Source organism: Gadus chalcogrammus, chromosome 1 (genome assembly GCF_026213295.1).
Source record: "Gadus chalcogrammus isolate NIFS_2021 chromosome 1, NIFS_Gcha_1.0, whole genome shotgun sequence".
NCBI lineage: Eukaryota > Metazoa > Chordata > Actinopteri > Gadiformes > Gadidae > Gadus > Gadus chalcogrammus.
The window spans coordinates 1,110,376-1,130,025 of record NC_079412.1 but is presented as its reverse complement, the minus strand read 5'-3'; the positions used below and the strand labels follow the sequence as shown (position 1 = coordinate 1,130,025).

Here is a 19,650-nt window from a genome sequence, read left to right as displayed (position 1 = left end):
TAATGAGAAAACTGTTTTAATACCTATACAAAGCCACTCAAGAGCCGTTGGTTGTGTTTAGATATGATGTTGGTGACACGGTTAGAATTTCAAAAGCCAGAGCTACATTTCGAAAAGGATATGAGCAGACATTTACAGATGAATATTTTGTTATATCACAACGGATAGCAAGGTGTCCTCCAGTCTATAAGCTGCAAGACTATGCAGGCGCCCCTGTCCATGGAACATTTTATGAGAAAGAGCTACAAAAAGTTATAGTGTCTAAAAACAAAGTGTATAAAATAGAAAAGATTATAGATAGAAAAAGGGCGGGGTCTAAGAATCTATTATATGTCAAATGGCTGGGATGGCCGGATGCCTTCAATTCATGGGTAGCTGAAAAGACACTAGTCGACGCGTAAGAGACATACAACCCAGTATATCCAGAGTGCACTATGGATAAGGAGGTGTCTGGGGGTTTCTATGTGACTCTGGCGAGTAATGCATCGGCAGGGATCTACCCACAAAATAAGATATGGAATTTAGAACTAAATTAGCAAAATCTATACACACTAAGCAGCCCTATGAAGTAGGCCTAATTGAAGCTCAGTACCAATGCAGCTGGCATAGTTTTCCTACCGAGGACGCTACGATGACCGTTTTCGATGGTAAAACGGGTCTTAGGACATCATGTCTATTAGTTGGTGGGCTTTATGATAGTATCGGATCGTTATTACTAAATCAACAAGACTTGGGCCAAATATGATCCTGGCGGTAGAGTTATACTACATCATGAAGGTATTAGAAACCGCATTTATGTAGAAGGAGACGATCACCTAGCTATCGTCTTTAGAGGAAAACTGGCTGCTATGCTGGGTTTCGATGCAGGGGTCAAGCTACCAACCAATAAATCGTATGCAGCATACGCCCCCCATCCCACCGATATTCTCGGGGGGTGTTACAACATGTTCATATATAGCGACATTGTCGACCATCAGTTGGTCGGAGATAGTTATGTCCCCCTGCTAAGGAGTATTAATATAACCGACACCAGCAGGAGACACTGCATTCACATGTTCGACAAGCCGCATTACGTACACGTAGCCCGAGACCCTCTTGGAGATATGGAAATCGATCTAAAGTCTGACCAGAATACAAATATAAAATTCACATATGGTAAAGTGATACTCAAGCTGGATTTTAGACCTGTAAAACAGTAGAATTCATAGCACCATCTATAGGGATGAGGGGGTATAGACCGCCTTACGACGAGAACAAATATGTTCAGTATTATTTAAACCAAGCAGGGAGTGGGCTACCTGGCTATGAGGGTAGCAGCACACAATATGGAGCCGGCATCGGAGGGATGTTCCGTAGCCTCTTTAGAATGGCTATTCCGTTATTTAGGCGAGGGGTTAGCATAGCAAAGCCTCATCTGAAGACTGCTGCTAAACATATTATAGGCGACGTTATGACCAACATAGCCCATGCTGCATCTACGCCCAAACAGCAGGGGTCAGGCATGAGGGTATATGCCAGAAGAGCAACAAAGTATCCTCCTATAGGTTGTGGGCGTACCCGTGCACTGGCACGACGTCGTAAACAGAATAAAAGATTGGCATCTATCAAAAAGAGAGCCAAACCTAAAAGGATCAGGAAGGTGGCTGTGATGACGCGGCTATTGGCGCGTCCTCACGCGTCCGTATTGAGGCCGCACCGGGCATTTAACCCATATAACCCGTCTAACCCGTAATCGAGTGTCTGCATATTTGTTTGGGGTTTGGTGTAGGATGCGATTGTGGGGCGGGTTTGTTTATGGAGTGTTAAAAAAGTAGAACTGCTCACCGCCGTGGTCAGCTGTGCGTTCCCTGCGGCTTCTAGGAAGCGCGCGCCCGACTGGGGACACAGCTATATGGTGCGGGGCGTGTGCGAGTGGCGCCGTGGAGTCGCCGCCAAATCAATTATCTTTTTTGGAATATATAATTTGTAAGTAGTGGCGGGTATAGACGCACGAATATTAAATAAGGTGTTGTAGTTTGATTAATTTAAGATATGTTTGTTTTGACCAGTTTTGGTGCATATTTTGTTGATTTGATATGTAAACACCCCCGCTGATATTTGAGGGATTGGTATGCACCAATCTCGGGTCAGCCCATATAAGGGAGCCGTGTCAGTCCTGATGGGGGGGAGCTAGAAGGCAGAAGCTAGGCCATGCTCTGTGTATATGCTTTGGAAAATGAAAATAAAAGGAATTTTTGCTGCACCACTGCCTTTTGTGCTGATCCTGACCGCTCGACGTTCTACCCCTTGACAGTGGCAACCCGTCGTTTTAGAGGGGCGGCTAACGATATATTCATCTAGTATAGCAGGGGGCTGAATAACAATGGCGTTGCTACATAGCATGTCAGACAAATGCATTAAGAGCGAACTGAATCTCTTCTCCCTGCCGATGACGCAGACTTCGATAGAAAAAAGTACATATATTGAAATACCCCCGCTATCGGCGCTAACAGATGGTGGACCCATAGAGTTCTTTGTATCGGCCAGTAGCGAAGACTATATAGATCTAAACAATACGTATTTACACCTGAGGATCAAGATTACTAATCCTGATGGAACAGACTTGGCTCCGGCGGCACCCGTGGGACTGATTAACTATCCAGGATGCACGTTATTCTCCCAAGTAGATATTACTCTGGGTGATAGGCTTATCACCCAGTCGTCAAACACCTATCTGTACAGAGGCATTATAGAATGCTTGCTAAACTATGGAAACGGGACATTAGACACCCAATTTGGCTGTGGTCTATTCCAGAAAGACACCCACGGTCATATGGACGATATTCTTCCTGGAGGCCTCAATCTAGGCTTAACGACTAGGAGCGAATATACGGGTCGAAGTCGTATCGTTGAACTGATATCTCTATACACGTCTATGTTTTTTCAGGAGAAACTGTTGATTAACGGAGTTGATCTACGCATGAGATTCATTAGAGCAAAAAATGATTTCTGTCTGATGTCCGATGGTGCTGTGGAATACCGTGTATCTATAGTGTCTGCAAATGTTTTCATTAAAAGGTATCTATAGCACCAGGCATCAAGCTGGCCCATGCCCGTGCGTTAAACCAAGCTAACGTCAAATACCCCGTTGATAGAGTGTGTCTAAAGAATGTATCCATCGCTGCTGGCAGCAGAATATGCACCCAGGATAATCTATTTCTAGGACAAATACCCAAGATGGTTATTATAGGTTTTGTGAATAACGAAGCATTCACAGGGAGTTATGCTAGGAATCCTTTCAGTTTCCAGCATTTCGGCATTGAGTTTTTATCCCTATACTGCGACGGTCAGGCCTATCCTGCTAAACCCTTTCAGCCTGACTTTAGAAATGGCCTCTATACCCGAGAATATTTTCAACTCATTCAGGCTACAGGTCGTCAGCTCAAAGATAGAGAAATAGCTATTAATCATAAGGAATTCGGAGATGGGTATGCATTATTTTGTTTCAACCTTGAGGCGGACGTGGGTTGTGGACAACATGTATCGCTAGTCCGAACATTGAATGTGAGGCTAGAAGCACGATTCAGAGCAGCGCTGGCTACAACGGTCAATTTGATATGTTACGCAGTTTATGATTCTGTTATAGAGATATCAAATAGACGGCAGGTGTTGTTGGACTATTACTGAAAAGACATTGCGATATGAATACTATAGAGCTGACAGCAGTGTGTCAAAAAATGGCACACAAGGCTTATTTTCTTGGTGCGTTACCGTGTAATCATCTACCCCGGGAAATTCGTCAGAGGCCTGCAATGCTGGTGATCAACACCGAACCTTCACACATGGCCGGTGCCCATTGGCTAGCTATATATATTACGGCTGAGAGCCAGGGATACTTTTTCGACTCCTACGGCAACCCTCCCTCATACTCGTGAGTTTCCTGAGACCATACAGCGTTTTCTCGATCAGCACTGTATAGATGTAGTTCATTCTACACAACAGGTCCAAGATCCATCAAGTACCGCATGTGGGCACCATTGTGTTTTTTTCTTGTTTAATATGCAAAAGGTGTATCCTATCAAAAGTTTTTGAAAATGCACGGAGATAATCTACCCCGTAATGATGAAAAGGTTTATGACTTTGTTGGCCGTGTACAACCTAGTGTCTGTAATGAACATGATATTTCATGAGTGTGCTGTCATGTATATGCGGATGTAACATGTGTTGTTTTGGTATGATAATAAAAAATAAAACAATGATTTGAATACATTTTCAGTCGTACTGTTGTTCTTTTATTTGTACGGCTATAACATATACATAAAGATACATAAGAAATTTAAAATGGTATCCACTCGGCCATAGGCATTCCAGGGGAGGTAATAGATGGCAACGTCTGATTACGTTTCCTCCTTTTACCAGATGAGACAGGCATAGCTGCCGTCGCATAGTCACCCTTAGTTGAGGGCGTATACTTATACATGTCTACAGTTTGTCTGAGCTGTTTATTAGGGATAGCCGATAGCGGTATATTATTACTGGCTAAAAATTTCAGAAATACATTCCATCCCTGTGGTCTGACAGATTCGACAACATGGTAAGGGGCGGTAACATTCTTTAACAGATCAAACATATGGGACCCCTTAATAGTTTCGCCTTGTAAAACGAGCTCCCCCTTGTCCGTCCATGAGACATTTTTAGATTTCTTTAAAGAGTCCAGGATATGTCTGGTATTGCTCTTGCTTCTGACGGGTATATGTTTCATTATATCCTTATAAATATGATCGTCGTTGCCATCATCGTCATCAACACCATGCTGTGCCGCCACAGGTGTATGAACTGGGCCCCCATCGGCAAGTGACAGAGTTAATTCTCCATGCTCACGCTGTCCTTGTTTCACCATGGATAGATAACGCTGCAGGACCGCTCCGTACCTGGCAGCTTTTTCATATAGGTCTGTATCGGGAGTGTTCAACACCATCGCAATGGCCTTATCCAGCTCATTTTCAGCAGTCTGTCTAACATAATCCCTGGGTTGGGTATGCTTTAAGGCAGGGATGGGCAACTTTCATGATAAAGAGGGCCACATTTTTCATCATAACCATCAGAGGGCCACATGACTGCACACTTCAACTAAACCTGAGCTGAGAGAAGCTACACAATTTTGTATTTGGTAGATATGATTTCCTGTATTCTGGTGCATTTTGAGGATGGCCACTAACTAAAAAATCTTCCAGAAACATGACCTATGTACGGTATGTTAATTGAACCAACAAACATTAATTTCACGGGTTTGCCTTTGAATTATATGAATTCTCATCTTTCTTGACCGAGTTTTCTGTAACTCCATGAATTATTATTATTATTTTTTTTTAATATATTTTAATTATGTGCGGGCCTGACTGAGTGAGGATGCGGGCCATATGCGGCCCGCGGGCCGCCATTTGCCCATCCCTGCTTTAAGGCATCGAGCTGATGTTGAGGAACTAGATACATCTTGTGCGTATGATCCATTATAATCACCCTCCTCTTGAGAACAGGCTTGTAAACAACGGTATGGCCACAGACAGCAGGGGTAGAAGAAATCCACCAGTTTGATTGATTAGTCTTTTCTTTCTAGATATTAGTACATTTTTATTGGCGAGTATTCTGAGGTCCTTCTTTCGTCTACGCAATTTCGTATGCTGACGGGGGGTTAGTGGTATTTTGCCTTGTAAAATATTCAAGGCTATTTCACACAGTGAGTTGATAAAGTCGGTGTTGGCTGTCCTGAGGATAACTTTACGCTGTGCTGGAGGTGCTTTATATAGTTGCTTAAGACGCTCACGATTTCTGCTTATACGTGAGGACATGGTCTTTTGGGCTAATCACTTTGGCTCTCTGAGTGTATACAACATGCCGGTCCGACAATATATCTGTTCTAAGTCTCATGTTGTCTGGGGTCATGGCTTTAAAGTCTACAAGCAGATAGCCATAACGGTGCGGCCACACCAAACGCGTTACTCGCGTTGGATAACGCGAGTAACGCGCCTAACCTGACGCTTGATCATTGTGTGGTGGTTCAACGCTTCCAACGCGTCAACGCGCCAACGCAGCTAGATGAGTCCATGTCCATGCAAGTGAACGGAGCGTTCCCTCTTTGTCATAACTATCAAACCAAACATCCTTCACATTCACCGAGCGAACATTATGAAAGTAATAATGTTCGCTAAAAATGTTTCCATAAACGCATTTAATGGCATAACTATGTTACTATTTCCACCCAGAATAAAGATAGTTGTCGGCCGTGGCTGCGCTGGAGTCCGAGATAGGAAACCCAAACGCCGCCGTGTTTGGGTGATAGATCTTAGATCGGGTTAGATTAAATAATCTCTGATATAAATAACAATAATCGGGTTAAATAACTTCACATGGTGTGTCTGGTGTGTTTCCAGCATTCGTAGTGTTGATCAGCAGAGATATAGTCCGCCAAGACGTTGAGGTTGCTTAGCATCCAGAGACTCTGTCCATGCAAGTGAACGGAACCAAACCAAACATCCTTCACATTCACCGAGCAAACATTATGAAAGTAAAATGCACATTTCTCTCTAAAAATGTTTCCATAAACGCATTTAATAGCGTAACTATGTTACTATTTCCACCCAGAATAAAGAAAGATGTCGGCCGTATGCTTCTGTCCAAGCTCGAGTCACTACTCTCTGCCAGTGACGTCGGGTCAAGCTCCACGCTGATTGGCTATCGCGGCTAAGCGCCACGCGTTGGAGCGTTGAAAGTTCACATTTCTGAACTCCGGGCGTTGGTGCGTGAAGGGAAAAACGGTCTGTCTAGTTACTGGACCAGATAAAATGAGACGGAGAGGTAATAAAGTCTGTCGGCACGAGGACCTTGGATTTATTAAGTAAAGTGGCAACGGTTATACAGAGTCATAAAGCGTGAGAAATCGAATATGTCTAAGTCCCTAATCAGCGCTGATGGTTCGTCCGGAGCTTCGCCTCCGTGGAAGGTCTGCTTCAGAAGAAGATGAAGAGTCTCTGTGTGATACAGTTTTATGCTGTATCCTCCTCTCGATGAGGTGTGTGTGGTTCTGTGTGTTTTTGCTTGACCTTGGCTCCCAGGCCCTGGTGTATGCAAGTGTATCTTCTTGTGTTCCTACTAACGGGGAAGAGCTCCTCAGTGTCTCCTTTGTTCTCGAAGTATCTCTTGTGTGCTCGATGTATCTCTTGTGTGATGAATTAATGTGGCTCTCCCGTTCTTGAGGATGACTGTTGCATTGTCTGAGTGTTTACCATTTGCCTGCTTGGGAAATGGGGCCTTGGCTCTGGCCATGACCTGACTATATTATCATGTTTGTGTTATGTGTTAAAAGTTGACTATATTGTAATGTGACTGCCATGTGATGTGCTCATCAGGCTAGGGTAGGAGTTAGCTATATTTGTAATGTACATGTGATGTACTCAGCAGGTTATTTTTCCCAACATATCCCCCTCAAGTCGTCGCAAGACGACTTTTACTCATTAGGGGTACGAGGGATAGGACTCCAGCGCGGGACTACCATTATAACACCATTAGAAATAACAGAAAGAAGGCAAAATGATCATAAAAACAAACAACGATGAGCATGGGACTAAAACAACTCGCTGGACCGGGTGTATGGGGAACCACGTGGGAGAAACGCTACCCCTGCTTCAGACATGGGTATGCCATACACACCCCACCTAGGGGGGTGGCATCCACCCCGGCCTTACATCGCGAGCAGACAATATCAACAATACTGGCAGCAGATGATACACAACAAAACCAACACCAAACCATAACAACAACAACAAAATGCAACAACAAAACTAACAGTAAACAATAACGATATAAACAAAATGCAACAACCACACAAACACTACACAATAACAATCACAGGAAAGAAATGTAACCATGAAACGTGTCCCTAAATAATAATAATAATATCAGAAAGATATGAGGTACACAACGAATGGCAATCCCCCTCAACCCATCCCTAGATGACCACACCCTAAGGATGTGAGGAGGAGTTAACTGGTCGTGTAACAATAAGCAAGCACACGCATGGGGTATCCAGGGTAGGCCCGGGGCACGGGAACAACTGAAACCACGGAATAGTCCTGAGCGTCATCACGGGCAGGTGGTCGCAAGGCGCCACCTGAGCATTAGACCCTTTTATTCAACTGCGCTCAGGACCTCATCTGATAAACGGGCAATCAAGGCCCCTGGAATCTCGCCCGTGTGTATCCCCGAGCTCCATCTAGTGGGACAGCGATATAAACAACAACATTTGCGTTCCCGGCGTCGGTTGCATAGACGCGGGCATAGATATGGGAGCGGCTAAACACAGTGAAGCGTACAGAAGCGAATACAGCCAGGGGCGCCCTCAAGCCTTAAGGGAACGGGCCGCAGCCCCTGGTGCCGGAACGCAGATCCCTGGTCCGGGCGACGTGGGTGCATCAGGTGGGAGGGGGGTGGTGCCGTTGGCGGGGACGGGAATGGGGCAGCCCACCTGGAGAGGTTACTAGCACGTCACAGGTAGGTGTCCGGCTCGGCGGGGACACAGTTGGTGGCGGGGGTTGGGAGTGTGTAGGGGAGCTCGTACTCAAAGTCAGGGGTTGCAGGGCGAGGGAGGCCATACTCACAGTCAAATTTTTCAGGCACCATCTGGTCGTCCAAGGGAAGCTCGTCCAGGCAATCCAGAAGGGGCATGAGGGGGGCTGCTTCGGAGTAGGGAGGGGGCTGTTGTTTCTCCTTTTCGAGGGCCGTGGTGAAGAGGCGTGAGCAGAGGGTGCGGGCACAGGGGATGCAGCAACACCCGCAGCAGACCACAATCCCGACGAAGCAGGCCAGGGATGACAGGACGGCCATGAGAAGGCCCTTCCACTTGCCAAACATGTCAGTCATCCATTTCTCCATGGGGTTGTCGACCCCAGAGTCCTCTGCCATCTGGACGGAAAGAGCTCGAAGGCCGGCCAGGGCCCTTGTCACTGACCCGTCAGGGGCCGTGTTGTTGGGAATGAAGGTGCAGCACTGAGCCCCAAACATCGAACAGACCCCCCCTCTCTCGGCCAACAACATGTCCAGGGCTAGACGGTTTTGATATGCCATTAGAGAGGTGGCGGCCAGTTGTGAGGCCAAGCCTTCTACCGCGTCGCGAGTCAGGTTGGATAGGCGCTGGACGTTGTAGTGAATGTAATTAATGCGATCTACGTTTTTGTTGGGGGTGATTGGAAATATGGCAGAGATAAGGGGTATGTTCTCGAAACCCGCGGCGATCTGATCTGCTAACTTAAACTGGTTTGGAACGCCCCGGGGAACGCCTATGCTATCCATGTACGTGGGGGTGTTCTTGGTTAGATCAAAGTGGTCGGTCAGAGCGGTGTCGCGGCGGTGTCGAGGGGTAGTTTGGTTATTGGGCCCGGGCAAACCCCGGGTAAAGAGCGTGACGGGCATAAGTAGGCGCACAATAATGCAGGTTCCGGACCATTGTGCCGGGAGTGTAAGTCTAAGGGTGAATTTGTCACAGGACCAGAATAGGTCTTGGCGTCCCAGACCCGGTTTGGTCATGTTGGGCCAAAGCGTAACGTTCGTGATGGAGTGGCACCACGACGGCGGTACCGCCCCAACATTTACCGCACCGACCCTGGTGATGCAAGAGTGGGTGTACCGGGGGAATTGAGTCGTTAAGGCCGGGTGGAAACAGAGAGCTAAGGAGGCCGCAGCCGGCCGGTTCGGGGGTAACAAACAGAGCTAACATGCAGTGAGAACCGATGGGGTCGCTGGTAAAATCGAACAGTACTGGGGTCGAGATTAGATGGGGGCGAGCTGACGCACAGGCTACGCAGTCGGACAGCCCCTGGAATCGGATCGTAGCAGCAATCCAGCTAAGCCATGCATTATCGTCTGCGTAGCCGGTCGCGAGCGCGATGGAATCGTGGGTGGGGAGCTGCCCCACGGAGTCTAAATCAAAAACCGGGCCGTCGCAAGTCATTATGGGTCGGACGGGGGTTTAGGAGTTGTCGTGTTGGCCCTGGAGGCTGGTGCGGTGGGTGTGGTGGGGGCCTTTCTGATGTTGATCACGGCGTTGAAGGGGGCAGTTCCTGGTCCAATGTCCTTGTTGCCCGCAATGGAAACATGTCCATGGAGATGTTTGTGGCCCTCCTCTGCCTCTTCCTCCTCTTCCTCCTCTGTGTCCTTGGTTTTGGTATTGTGGTTGCTGGTATTGTAACAGGGGTGGTGCGGGCGCCGGCACCGGGGCGGCCATTGTGTACCCAGGGTAATTGGTGGGTTGGTATCCCGGCTGCAGCCATCCAGGTGGCGGGGGCCCTTGACACGCCGGTATCTGATACATTGCGCATGGTAGGGGCATTGGTGCTGGCGTTATTGGTGGGGTAGGCGTCGGGGCTGGGGATTTCTCGGCTTGCTCCTTGATCTGCATCCTCACGAGTTGCTTCTTCAATTCCTTGTAATCGTCATCCTTTTCAAGTCGTTTGCCTTCCTCGAGTCGGTGGTGGTGATCAAGGTGAGCCACCCATTCCGTCCGGGGCTTGGAGTGCAGTGCCACCACTGTCTTCAGTCTCCTCTGGACCGTGGGTGGCAGTCCCTGTATTATTGCCCGCTGGAATGTCTGTGTCGCCAGTTTGCTACTGTGTGGGGGACAGTCATTATTATCCGTCCACAATCCTTCGGCCCTTTCTATGTACTGAAAGATAGATTCTTCAGGTTTGATGGTCAGGCCGGAGATTCCCACTCTGCCTGCGTCGGCTGGGAAGAGCGCCCTGAGACTCTCCCAGAAGAGGTTTCGGTAAGCTTCGAAGGGGGTGTTGTCAGGTAGGGCCTCAGTCTTGGTCAGTGTCTCCAGTTCAATGATTCGTCTGGCACCGTGTGCCCTGCCGATGATGGCTCGTATGTCTCCCAGGGTCAGGAGATCGCCAGACGTCTCAGTTTCAAATCTTCTGATCCAGGCCGAGGCCCCTGCCGTGAGCGTTGGCAAGTGGGCGACCAGGGTGGCCATGTCCCGGTGGCTCCATGGTGTGTATGCTGCTCTTCCCTCCGCATCTATCAATAGAGGTGCCATAAAAGCCTCTTGTATACCTGGCCGGGGGCGGCGGGGCTCGCTCTTATTGGTACGGGGGTCCCTTAAGTGATCTGGGTCAGGGCTGAACTGGGAGGGGGTCATTAATGGGGAAGGTAGGGTATATGAGGCGGGGGCTTTTGGCTGGGACTGAACTGGTGTTGTCGATTCTAGGGGACAGAACAATTTTGGCTTGGATGCCATGGGTAGGTGAGCCCTCTCCGGGGAGGGTGGGGGTGAGTGGCTGTCAGTGGGCCGGGAGGCTGAGAATCGCTCTCTGTCTTGGCTTCACTGGTGTTCGTCTTGCCAATCCTCTCCGGGGGCTCTTCGTCGCTCGTCCGACATGGTGGGCGTGTTCGCCGCTTCTTCTTACAGCAGCCTGGTATTGGGGTTGGCCGGGGTTGTGGACGCCTTTGCACTGAAGGCCGGGTGCGGGGAGGTTTGTCTTTTTAGCTTTATTAGTAACTGGGATAATTCTTCTAGCAGGGGGTGATCGAGAGTCGGGGTTGGATTGGTATTGATGCTGTCCAGTAGGGGGCGGTGTAGTTGGGGAAGGGCCGGGTTGTTGCTGTCCAGCAGGGGGCGGTGTAGTTGGGGAAGGATATGGTTGGAGTGGTCCAGCAGGGGGCGGTGTAGTTGGGGAAGGGCAGGGCTGGAGTGGTCCAGCAGGGGGCGGTGTAGTCGGGGAAGGGTAGGGCTGGAGTGGTCCAGCAGGGGGCGGTGTAGTTGGGGAAGGGCAGGGCTGGAGTGGTCCAGCAGGGGGCGGTGTAGTTGGGGAAGGGCAGGGCTGGAGTGGTCCAGTAGGGGGCAGGGGGCGGTGTAGTCGGGGAAGGGCAGGGCTGGAGTGGTCCAGCAGGGGGCGGTGTAGTTGGGGAAGGGTAGGGCTGGAGTGGTCCAGTAGGGGGCGGTGTAGTCGGGGAAGGGCAGGGCTGGAGTGGTCCAGATTTGGCGGAGGGGGAGGTGTGGCTTGGGACTGAGTGAGAGAACTCAAAAAATGGCGGCCGTGATGCTATAACTCTGTGTGGCCTGTCTAACACACGAGAGCGGATGAGAGACTAGGGGGTGACCCTTGTCACTCTTGGAGGAGGAGAACGAGAAAAAAGGAGGAAAAAACAGAGGGGGGGCAAAAAACAACAACAGGGCCTAGAGACGTTATTCAATACATCCAGATATTCCTTATAGCCAATAATCGTTATCTATCCTTATTGATTAATCTGCTTCAACAGACTAAACCGTCAACCAACTCGGCAAAGAGATGTGGTTTAGTATCGTAGTTTATCTATGCGACAGGTCCAGCAGTAATTCAAAGAAACACAGTAAAAGAGATATCATTTATCCTTGTCAACTTATCTAGGTTTAGTTTTAACGGGTCAAACAGTAACTTGAAGCAACACAGTAAAAAAGGTTATTTATCATTGTCAATTTGTCTATTTCCTACAGTAAAAAAAAGGTTATTTATCACTGTCAATTTATCTATTTCCGCAGGTTAAGCCATAGACCGAAGCAATACGTCAGAGAGACATTATTCATTATTCTCAATCTATCTATTCTTTCCTTTACCCGTTTTAACGGGTAAGGATAGAGCGGACCACGCATACACACCCACTGATTCACTCACAGATTCCCTCTTTCTCGCAGACGCACACAGAAACATATCAACAGACTTCTCATTCTGTGTCCCACACCCACAATCATCAGACACGGCAAGATAGCGTTGAGCATAACAAAGCAAGCAAGCGTTGCACACATAGCCGGGTTATCATTGATTGATTTATTTCTATATTTAACCGGCTCACAAATACGCTCGTTCTCTTTCTTTCTCTCTCTCTGGGCCTCTTACACACACACACACAGCCACTTCGTCGCTTTCTCTCTGGGCCTCTTACACACACACACACACACACAGCCACTTCGTCACTCTCTCTCTGGGCCTCTTACACACACACACACACAGCCACTTCGTCACTCTCTCTCTGGGCCTCTTACACACACACACACACACAGAAACATATCAACTCTTGCGTACACGCGCACAGAGGCGCACACAGTCTTTCTCACTCTGTCTCCCTTTCACCCATGCTCTCCTATTCTTCCACCCACGCTGACTCTCGTTCTCGACTCCATACACACGCACTTGCTCTCTGGTCGTGAAGGTGGGGGTGAGAGGTCTCTGCTATCCCTAGTCTGCGTCAGTTCAGGTGTCTGTCCGTCAGTCCCCGCATATGCTATGAATATATGGTCAAGAAATGTGCGTTGTGCTTCTTCAGGCACCTCAGATTCACTTATCAAGGGCGGCGAGCCTTAGGCCTCGAGGGTGTTCTTTCACCACGCAACAAGCCTAGTTTATCTCTAACCTTCTTACCACATAGAATTATTTAATACACAAACAAAGAGGGGGACTCTAACCCTCTTGATACACAGGTGGGGCCTCTAACCCTCTTGATACACTGGTGGGGCCTCGAACCCTCTTGATACACTGGTGGGGCCTCGAACCCTCTTGATACACTGGTGGGGCCTCTAACCCTCTTGATACACTGGTGGGGCCTCTAACCCTCTTGATACACAGGTGGGGCCTCTAACCCTCTTGATACACTGGTGGGGCCTCTAACCCTCTTGATACACAGGTGGGGCCTCTAACCCTCTTGATACACTGGTGGGGCCTCTAACCCTCTTGATACACAGGTGGGGCCTCTAACCCTCTTGATACACTGGTGGGGCCTCTAACCCTCTTGATACACAGGTGGGGCCTCTAACCCTCTTGATACACTGGTGGGGCCTCTAACCCTCTTGATACACAGGTGGGGCCTCTAACCCTCTTGATACACTGGTGGGGCCTCTAACCCTCTTGATACACAGGTGGGGCCTCTAACCCTCTTGATACACTGGTGGGGCCTCTAACCCTCTTGATACACAGGTGGGGCCTCTAACCCTCTTGATACACTGGTGGGGCCTCTAACCCTCTTGATACACAGGTGGGGCCTCTAACCCTCTTGATACACTGGTGGGGCCTCTAACCCTCTTGATACACAGGTGGGGCCTCTAACCCTCTTGATACACTGGTGGGGCCTCTAACCCTCTTGATACACAGGTGTATTTATTACACATCCATTACTTGGCCATCGGTAGTCTCGTATCACTATGACCGATTCTTATAGGCCCTATGGTCTCGTCGGTATTCTTTCACCATGCAACGAGCCGATATTCGATGTGTCACGCGTTCAGGGTTAATCGGGTTTATGGGGAAATGCTGGAATGCAACTCTATTCGTCCCCACGAGATATCCCGTAGCGAACCGCTCTCACAGTCTCACCTCCTAATGTGGTTCCTATATAACTATGCAGAGTTTGGATTTTATCAACAGGTTCTGCCTACCTTTTGTTGGGCGTGCACGAGGTGAGACTGCAGGAACCGGTCCGGTGCTCCGGGGTCCCGAGGTCGCGCCGCTCTCCGTCTCTCGTTTCCCAGTTGCGGTTCAATTCAGAAAAAATCACGTCGGAGGTCACCAAATTGAAGGGAAAAACGGTCTGTCTAGTTACTGGACCAGATAAAATGAGACGGAGAGGTAATAAAGTCTGTCGGCACGAGGACCTTGGATTTATTAAGTAAAGTGGCAACGGTTATACAGAGTCATAAAGCGTGAGAAATCGAATATGTCTAAGTCCCTAATCAGCGCTGATGGTTCGTCCGGAGCTTCGCCTCCGTGGAAGGTCTGCTTCAGAAGAAGATGAAGAGTCTCTGTGTGATACAGTTTTATGCTGTATCCTCCTCTCGATGAGGTGTGTGCGTTTGAGGTGTGTGTGGTTCTGTGTGTTTTTGCTTGACCTTGGCTCCCAGGCCCTGGTGTATGCAAGTGTATCTTCTTGTGTTCCTACTAACGGGGAAGAGCTCCTCAGTGTCTCCTTTGTTCTCGAAGTATCTCTTGTGTGCTCGATGTATCTCTTGTGTGATGAATTAATGTGGCTCTCCCGTTCTTGAGGATGACTGTTGCATTGTCTGAGTGTTTACCATTTGCCTGCTTGGGAAATGGGGCCTTGGCTCTGGCCATGACCTGACTATATTATCATGTTTGTGTTATGTGTTAAAAGTTGACTATATTGTAATGTGACTGCCATGTGATGTGCTCATCAGGCTAGGGTAGGAGTTAGCTATATTTGTAATGTACATGTGATGTACTCAGCAGGTTATTTTTCCCAACATGCGTTGGGCGCGTTACTGCGTTTACGTGAGTAATTACGTGCGTCTGACGCGCCTAACGCCCCTAACGCGACGCTTCAACGCATGTAACGCGTCTACGCGCCTATACCAATGGTTCCCTATGCAAAAATGCCGAGTTTGGACGCCCCTAACGCGAGTAACGCGGTTGGTGTGGCCGTACCGTAAGGCATGTCGGTAGCATCGTTAAAGGCTTCTAGAAAATATTTTGTCTTACACGGAAACATCTGTTTGGCTATCAGCATAATCTGATATTTGTCACGTGGGTTCTTAAACAAAACCATGTAATTGGTATTTAGACTAATTGTACGGCTGGTTTTACCCTGCATGAATAAATTCTGGACCAGATACATACAACTTAGATTACGATGGTGTACATATTTGGTAAAAACATACTGAACCTCTAAATTATTGCATGCGTCGTTCATCAAGTCATCAATAATGAGCAGATTTCTAGTATGGACTGGTAAGACTGTATCATCGCATAGAGATTTGGGGATCCCTTCTATAAAGTGAATGTTCCTTATTTTAAGCAGATCATCATATATGGGCTGCCAGCATGAATAAATATATACTATACTTTCAATCTTTTCTGAGAATAACCAATCCATATTTTCAATGACTGTTTTGACAAAGTAGGTTTTGCCACTGTTTGACGGTCCCGATACTACCATGCTGAACGGTTGCTGTAGCCTAGGATCAAACGTAGCGTGTACAACAGCCATCTCTGCGGTCTGTGTGCATCCCCTCTGACGGACGGCTGCCTTGTGACCATAGAACCGTGAAACATGTGACAGTTAACATTCTTTATTAACACATGCATGATCCAAAAAACATTTAGCATACGATATTCATCATTCATCATTAATGCATGACGCATATAAAAGTATATACAGATACATTATGATACATATACATTTAACATGTGATTTGAATTTCTTTTATCACATTATGAATACCCCCTAAAATACAGAATGATTGAAATAAAAAGATTAAAAGGAGAAGAACACATGGATCAATTTGAAAACAATAAATCAAAACAAAATAGTTAATAACCTGCCGGAAAGTGTGTGGTATATTTCCGTATGAATTGATTTTCTTAACACAATATGCATAACACCTCAAAAATACAAAATGAATAATATAAAAAGATATAAAAAAAATATGTGGAAGAAGAAGAAGAAAAACAGGGGATCATTTGGACACTATAAACAAAATGGTTAATAGCCGTGAGGAAGCGTGGTGTAGTCGGAAAAAACCCTGCGTTTGTTGTAAACCACCCTAAGTCGTTTAACCACAGTAGCGTTTTTAAGCAGAAGCTTATTCTTATTCCTTTGAATGGTATCTACCGTGGTGGTGATGTCGCGGGTTTGCGGTCGATTGTTGACAAAATCATCTATTAGACATTTCAGTGTTTGCTGGGTGACCACTTTAGCATTTGCTGCATTTAAAGTCACCCCTTTGCATTTGACTACAGACTTGTGCTGATGTGTGTGGTAAGCATAGCTTTTAGGACCTGTTGAGACATATTCGCTAATGTAATCCTCCTGCTCGGTACCATACCGATCGCCATCATTTAGCTCGTCGGTCAAGTCGCCCAGATAAGGACCTAAAGGGGGTACCCAATCACCCTCCTTAGAAACAAAAATGATGCTGTCTGTGTCACAATAGAGGATACGCTCCTGTAATTTGTCTAGAAGGTCATAGAGCATGAGCCTGGCATGGGCCGTAGTCACAGCCCCCACAATCACGTTAACATCCCGAGCCCTTTCGAGACGGGCATCTTTGTGTTTCCATTGTTCAAGGGCCACCTCATCAGAAACAAAACAAAAGTGGCTAATGTGATAGCTGTCGCTGAACATGAGCTGGGTGAACCTTTCAGGTTCAGCAATTAGCTCACAAGTGGGTAGGTCTGGGCGTAGCGAAAAGCGACCCCACAGGCTGTTGAGAATCAACTTGTTGCAAAAAATATATCGTTCGTAATTACTTTTAAAGCCTTCTATCATTTTCTTTTTAAGTACTTTGTAAAATATCTACTCAGCTAAATAAATGTCATTTGTTTTAGATAAATCTATCATTTAAATGTAGGCCAATCTGTAGAAAATAATAAACATTTGTTGAAAGGGCAGCCCCTTTTTACCCATTTTACAACGAATAATTATTTCCATGAACACAGGAATGAGAAATTAAACACACAACTTTGGAAATAGGTAAACTGCATGCTTAATATGAAGCAAACCTAAAGTATAACATATGAACCTCTTATAAATTTGACAACAGGCCCTCATGTTCAGAGAGTAGCTTTCCCCCCAGAGGGATAACTCACGTGTCCCTTGTCGTCCATCTCGATGTTCGTCAGTTTCACGCGGTCGAAGCTGATCACCTGACGCATCCATGTCTCTCCCTGCGCACGGCGAGTCCGGGTGCACGTAGAGGCGCGGGGAGATGCACGAGTGGTCCGTGTTTCCCGCCACCATCCACTGCGAGCTGTGATAGACGTACCTGTGGCAAAAATAAATATGACCCACACACAAAAGCTAAGCTTTAGGGTGAGGGTCAACTGCAGCTCGAGGGTTTTATGAGGTATGGCGCAACGTGTGAAATACCACATAGAAAACCCTGATATATGGAGTGGCGAAAAATGGAGTCCGAACTGGAATGGTCAGTGGAAGATCATAACTCCAGCCTCAATTAAGCAAGTGCTTCTAATGATAATGATTATTATTACACACACACACACACACACATACACACACACACATACATACATACATACATACATACATACATACATACATACATACATACATACATACATACATACATACATACATACAACACACCTGTAGCGTTTAGAGTCCACGGGCATCCATGGCGATGTAGTATTGCTGACAGGGGTCGAGGTTTCGCACCTTGACCCGTACCGACGGGAACATTCTCCTATAGGCCAAATGAATACATCATTCTTATTTTCCGGTTGTGTTTACCTTTTAGATTAACTGTAGATGATATATTTTTTAATTTCCACCTCTTTCAAATAAGAAGCGTGAATATGTGTACAAATGCGCATGAGAAAGGGGTTCAATTAATTAAGCTAGATTTACATTAAAACGCATATAACTCAAATAGACCTACGTTATTTGACCAATTCCAAATTGACCAAAAGTTAATATTGGACCTACTTGGACATTGAAATACACCTATATTGTAAAGCTTCATAAAAATGGCATTGGTTTAGACAAATAATAAATGGGCTGTAAATTAGATCATTGGTTGAAGACGAATATAGCCACGGTTGTCATGCAAACTTAATACCCATGAACCCTAAAAGAAAATACTACAATTGCAACACAAAACCTCTGTTTATATAATAACCCATTCTATTTAATTTAGTATTGTGTTTATAAAACAGGTGAATTGGTCGCCCAGCACAAAGGCCCATCTTCTGAAACGGCCATGCGTAATTATCCCGATTTCAACCTTATTCATGTGTTATGTGCAGATGTTCTTTAATTGTGTTTACCTGCCAGCTTTGGTGATGATCATCTCAGTGCCGATCTCATAGAAGCGGTTCCAGAGCTCTGAGCCCTGCAGGTCGACCCGCGGGTCCCCGCTCTGCCCCGACCTCTGGGCCTCTCCGCACAACGTTTCATCCCCGACCCTGATTTTGCGACCTTCTCTCCCGAGTTCCGAGTCCTTTTGTCCCTGTGGTGTCCCGGCAGCACTTTTACTCTGGTCCGAAGGAAACTGCAGAGGACCTGTGTGGATAAACGTGGGTTGATTAAAATCTCCTCGAGCTAAAAATATGCATGGTGGTAAATTTGTTTTGTTTACGTCTTGGGAGTCCAACAGATTTTAAAGTGTAGACTTTATATGTTGTTTTTTTTTAATAAAAAAAAACGCCATGTGCAAGCCATCCACACATCTTTTTCAGAATTAGGCTCAATATTATTCACAATTATCAATTGTCACAAATATCAATGTGTGTAAATGTAAATGTATGTAAATGTAAATATCAACCCATATTGGAGCCGATGTAAAATGCATACAATTTCTCAAACATGATGCATAAACATGCGTAAATCGCATGCACACATCCATACACATCCAGGTTGTTTTTATTGAACCGTGCGTTAGAAGCCCCCTCAGACTAACCGTTGGAACCGGTCTCACTAGTGAACGTGTCGGCGTCGCCGCTGACCTCCGCGTTGACCCCCGCAACGTCCGGTCGTGCCGAGGTCTTCCTCCGTTTACAGGGTTTACCGACCAGCGCCTCCACCAAAAACGCGTGAGCGCGAGAGCTCAGACCCTGCATGATGCTGCTGGTACACGACAGGTCTCCTCTCGCTCTCTCTCTGTGTCAGTATCCCGTT

The 19,650-nt window shown here is 46.9% G+C and overlaps 1 protein-coding gene across 1 annotated transcript; it reads right to left on the bottom strand.

Annotated features, from left to right (window-relative positions):
- Positions 1–16,228: 16,228 nt before the first annotated feature.
- On the bottom strand, positions 16,229–19,650 carry LOC130391640 (T-box transcription factor TBX22-like). Its single transcript, XM_056601900.1, is given in 6 exon segments — positions 16,229–17,681; positions 17,683–17,779; positions 18,121–18,144; positions 18,146–18,217; positions 18,801–19,035; positions 19,433–19,650. Coding segments are annotated over 6 exon segments (702 nt in total). The 5' UTR covers positions 19,593–19,650; the 3' UTR covers positions 16,229–17,567.